The sequence below is a fragment of the Carassius auratus genome, chromosome 31 (genome assembly GCF_003368295.1).
Source record: "Carassius auratus strain Wakin chromosome 31, ASM336829v1, whole genome shotgun sequence".
Taxonomy (NCBI): domain Eukaryota; kingdom Metazoa; phylum Chordata; class Actinopteri; order Cypriniformes; family Cyprinidae; genus Carassius; species Carassius auratus.
In genome coordinates this window covers 14,962,458-14,967,839 of record NC_039273.1, presented here as the reverse complement: position 1 = coordinate 14,967,839, position 5,382 = coordinate 14,962,458, and the positions used below count along the sequence as shown (strand labels likewise).

At 37.7% G+C, this 5,382-nt stretch overlaps 1 protein-coding gene across 1 annotated transcript; it reads right to left on the bottom strand.

Annotated features, from left to right (window-relative positions):
• Positions 1–927: 927 nt before the first annotated feature.
• LOC113050640 (transcription factor Sox-14-like) lies at positions 928–4,251 on the bottom strand. The gene has a single exon (XM_026213836.1). The coding sequence runs from the start codon at positions 3,621–3,623 to the stop codon at positions 2,907–2,909; it is 717 nt and encodes a 238-aa protein (XP_026069621.1). The 5' UTR covers positions 3,624–4,251; the 3' UTR covers positions 928–2,906.
• Positions 4,252–5,382: the final 1,131 nt, after the last annotated feature.

Genomic DNA, 5,382 nt, shown 5'->3' with positions numbered 1-5,382 from the left:
TCTCATATAGTAAAAAAAAAAAAAATAGATAGAAAAGGGTTTAATTTAAGTTCTGATCTTGATGTTTTAATTATCTAGTAATGCAAACGAACGAAGTGGTCCTTAAAGTTCCCTAATTATCTTCGTCCAATTTCAAAGTTGAATCTGCATGCTTTAGGGGGCTGATGTAAAACTTGCTATTCGGTTCAATGAAGTATCACCCTAATTTACAGCGGCAGATAAGAGCACAGTCTGTCAGAAAAATCTCAGCCCACTTCCTCCCTTATATTGAATTGCACCTTGGGCAATAGTGCAGAATCGTGAATCTTAACATCTTCCAGCATATGTTCCTGGCAGATAAGTAAACAATCTGGATGTGAATTGAAAATTTTAATTAATACAGTAATGCTATTACACCTCGGTGTGCAAATCCCATTCCCCATCCCAAACCCAATTGTTCTGCGAGCTCGTTTTCTTTTGAGTGAATCACATTCTCCATTCACACATCTGCTTAAGTTTCATCAATTTTTTTTTTAATACAGGAGGATAAATTGTACCAACTGTGTTGAATTACAGTATGAGGCCTATGCATACTGACAAATATAGCAGTTATTCTGAACGAGTTGTAACATGTTTGATGGTCACATCAGAAGTCAAACTATTTAACAGAAAAGAACAATGAAACTGAATTAGAAGCACAACTGCTTTTAAAAACATTGCACACATTATTATTTTTACATTAAACCAAAAAGCCATTATTGTAAATGCAAGTAATGACAACTTTAGTTAGCATTTATTATTATTATTATTATTATTAATTATTATTTTGAGAGCTTAGATTTAATATATATATATATATATATATATATATATATATATATATATATATATATATATATATATATATATATATATATATATATATATATATACACGCAGGATATTTATTTTACGGGAGGGGATAATAATTTAAAGGCTAGTAAAATCAAAGTAACGCCATAAAACACATTTTACATGCAGACTTACTAAGTAAAGAAGTTATTAATTAATTTGTTTTGAGAGAGTTATAGCAGTGTGTTTCTGACGGTAAAGTGTTGGATTGATCTTGGGGAACAGGTGGAACAAGCATACACTCCCTGAAGGGTGAAACGTCTGATACACAACCACACATCAAAGAGTGTGATCGCTTTGTTGCAGAGACATGACACACACCTGAATGCAGAAAGTTTTATACCGAACACAGCAACTCGCGCGTTTTACAGGAAAATGTGAGTTGACAATATACTAAACGTAGGCCTACTTCAAACTCAAAATGTAGCTACTAAAGAAAGAAAGAAAGAAAGAAAGAAAGAAAGAAAGAAAGAAAGAAAGAAAGAAAGAAAGAAAGAAAGAAAGAAAGAAAGAAAAATGTCAACAAGCCGACTGGAAAATATAGATGGTAATGCAAACTGGCAGCCTCTACATCTGCAGTCTTCTCCAATGTGTCATAGCGCGTTTGTAGGCGAAAATCGATTTTGAAGCACCTGTTCAATTGTTTTTATTGGAAATTGTTTTGTAATACTAAATGGCATGGCTCATACTCCTACCACCCCGTCTTCAGTGCAATTTCCATCCTATTGTGGGTCTCAGGGTAAATCACAATTCATGTTCGCCCTCAGTTTCCCTAAGCGTCCCTGTACAGTAATTGTTTTGCCTTTTAATTTGGACCGGGGGTCCCTATAGAGCAGTCGGGAACGCCACGCGCTGACAGAGTTCATCTCAAATCTACGTCGAAATGCCAGATGGTTTTTAGACAGGGTCCGCCGAAACGTTGACTATTTAAGCAGTGCTGATTGAGAAAATAATTATTGAAGATATCTATTCGGTGCGAGATCAGTTTCAGTTTTATCTTCAGCAGTTAAGGCCTGTGCTGTTATTTCTGTTCGAAAATAAATCATTATATTTTAATGCAGAAATTAGTATACAGCTGAAGAGAAAAACATAAAACGCATGTTTGGGGATCACCGTACTTACTGACATGCCTGTTACCTTTTGGCACGACTGTATAAGAGTATAGTAAAAAAGAAAATTCATAAATCGTTTAAATAGGTTATATAACAAGTGTTATGCATTTTTAAGACAGATTGTCTTTATTCAAAAAGTCTTTGCTCGGCAAATGAACAAAGAATCGAGGTATCAGCCTTTTAAATACATTTTCCTTTCCATTACATGACAGGATTTAAGTTACCATCGCAGATAGAAAATACAACATGAACTGCTTTGCTTCAAACTTTATGTTCCTTCTGAAATCAAATGAACGAGTGACTATCGCTAAACCACAGGGGGAAATAATGCCCAAATTAAAAATATTGATGGAAATTTTTCTTTTTCATTTGATATTTTTTAAATATACCGCCTACTTTTAGGTGCCGGTTTGATCATTATAAACAATATAACCCGTATTAATCTATTAAACGCTAAAATCCTCAGTTTGAAATCCTTAAAGTCTTATCATTTGATTTTCAGAGTGCCAAAAAAGAACGGTAAATACAACAGGCTGTACAAGAAACATGAATCCTAACCGTTATTTGTGCAAATTAAAGTCATTCGAATAATACTCATAATATGATGAGAACAACAATTATATTAAGTGTTCAAACAAAAGTAGCATTTTTATAGCATCAAATTGTACATAATAAATAAAATGAAAGGCATCCAAATCCGGTAGCCATAATAATAAACGTTTGAACATTTACATTTCTTACAATTCTGGGCACCTGCCTTACATTTATTCCGAGATCCAAGTTGGGATCCAATGAACCTCCCGTAGACGGTGAAAAGTTCATGTCTACACGGCCTCATTATAAATGTCTTGATCATTTTTCTCTTCTTATGTACATGCATTGCTGTATTCAAGTTTTCAAAAGAGACTGTTTTTAGTGGTGGAGTCACATAGCAGTGGCATGTGCTGATGAGTACGGGTCAATCCCACTCTTGGTCATACCTGGGAACAGTATGTAGGCAACAGGCGGCTGTAAACTCGATGCCGACCATGCGGTGCAGTTACACGGTACCACGTACCCAGGGTTTGTGGGCGACGGGTGGGTGTGGGTGTGCTGGCTGGGGCAACCCAGGCTCCCGAATGCGCCGTTCTGGTATCCCAGAGATGATGCGTAAGGTAAAGTGCTGGTGGCCAAAGTGTGGGGCATCTCTGTCATCTTCTGGATAGCGCTGGAGCTGAACTGGCTCGGGTCGAGGAAAGAGTAAGGGGCTGATGTGGGTGGCAGGAACGCACGGGCTTTTTCCGACGAACCTAAGAGCGAGTCCGTGGCTGAGACCGAAAATCCTTTCAGGTGATCCGTGTCGCCCAGGTAGGGCAGAGGAAACACGTACCTGTCCTTCTTGAGGAGGTTCTTGGGTTTGCGCCTGGGTCTGTATTTGTAGTCTGGGTGTTCTTTCATGTGTTGAGCCCTCAGCCTCTTGGCCTCGTCGATGTACGGTCGCTTCTCGGATTCAGAGAGCAGCTTCCACTCGGCGCCAAGTCTTTTGCTTATTTCTGAATTGTGCATTTTGGGATTCTCTTGTGCCATTTTCCTCCTCTGGCCTCTTGACCAGACCATGAAGGCGTTCATGGGTCTCTTTATGTGATCTACCGGCTTTGACATTTTTACGGTTCCCTGGTTTAAAAAAAAAAAAAAAAAAAAAAAAAAAAAGGTTCTTCAACCAACCAAGAGAAAATAGTATTCACCTGTCCTGCAGACAGACACGGATCATGCCACGTCTGGAGAGCCACAGGAGTACGAAAACGGCATTAATGGGGGCAAATCCAGTTATTCTTCCGTGTTTGTGGTAAAGTTGAAAGATTTTTCTTTTTCAAAACGACACTATTCGGCTGAGAGAAGAAAAACCAAGCGCGCCACAAAATCCAGCGCGCCAAGCGAAGTTTCCGCTGTCTGTTTACGCGCTGTTGTTTTTCTCCGAGAATTCTCGCCCCGCGAAGCACCTGGCTGGCAAATGAGGAGAAGCTCGTGAATGAGAGCCAAAAGCGGTGAAGTTCAAAGGCTGGGCTGGTTCGCTCTGCACGCGATCTGACATAATCGCAGGGCGTTCACGCGCCAACCTGAGCGCCCAATCAGCTCTGAGAAAGCCACTTAATACCTACCAAAATATGTATATTACAACACAAACAAAGATCGGGGAGGAAAATGAGGTGACTCTCTTCCCTCCCCAAATCCATTTAGTTGAAGGTCTACAAACACAGACCTTCAACCTTTTTGTAATAAAACCTGACATCTACCAACGTCAATCCTTCAGAGAGGACAGATGCGTGAAGAATAGACAAATTCTTATTTCAAACGTCGTTGCCCATTCGAACACGGTTCTAGGTGTGTAATTAAAAGTTAAGCTTTTTAACTTAAAATATTTAAACAGATTATCTGACGTTTATCTTATATTTGTTATTAATACTTATATTTCCTTTTACGACGGACTTATTTTTATTATTATTTTAGAAAACATAGAAATTATAAGCGCATATGCAATCTTTTAAACCTCATTGCGCAAATACTGAAATTTCTAAACAAGAGAAATAATGCAAAGACAAACGGTATTAGAAATATCTGAAAGTAAGCGTCCTGTCTGAGGCAGTGGCCCCCAGGCCAATATTTCCTAAATGAGAACAATTGTCCAAAGCTCTCCTGGGACAGGCTGGGTTGGGGCTTGCACCTGTTTCGCTGCTGTAATCTCACATGTGTAAAACATGCCCATGGACTTTTTCTCAATGGTAACAAACCCACGCGATTCTGGCGAAACAAAGCCAGTTGCTCATATCGTTACATCCCACAAATAAAACGTGCGTGATGTTTTTATTATTAATAATATATATATATATATATATATATATATATATATATATATATATATATATATATATTTCATTTATTACTATTTCTTGGTAAATAAATTATCTTTAAACGATTCAGATTTCATGTAATGGCTTTGATCATTAGATTCATGGTCATAGTAAAGTTACTTAATTATTATTTTTAGTAGAGGATATTTTACATTGAAATTTTAAATAATTATCCCTGTCTTTCTCATGAACGCTGTCTCCTTTTCTCTTTTACATATGACAAATAAACTTCCGAATTAATTTCTAATTGTCAAAATCCACCCAGATATGTGAACAGAAGTAGGCTACTACAATTTCAAGGTGATGTTTTGTGTTAAGGTTCGCTCCCCACAACCTTTAACATGCAAATTTGAGTGTTTAAAAAAGATCAGGGTCTTAATGAGCCTGAGGCAAAGAGCTTGAAATATGAGAGGCACGGGTGTAATTATTAAGTGAAATGTATAAGATATGAGATATCTCGAGGAGGGGCCTTCAAGCGTGACATAAAGAGGGGTCTGTCTGTAATTTAGCAC

Excerpts from the sequence above, each read along its gene's own strand:
- LOC113050640 (XM_026213836.1), bottom strand. The coding sequence starts at position 3,623 with ATGTCAAAGCCGGTAGATCACATAAAGAGACCCATGAACGCCTTCATG.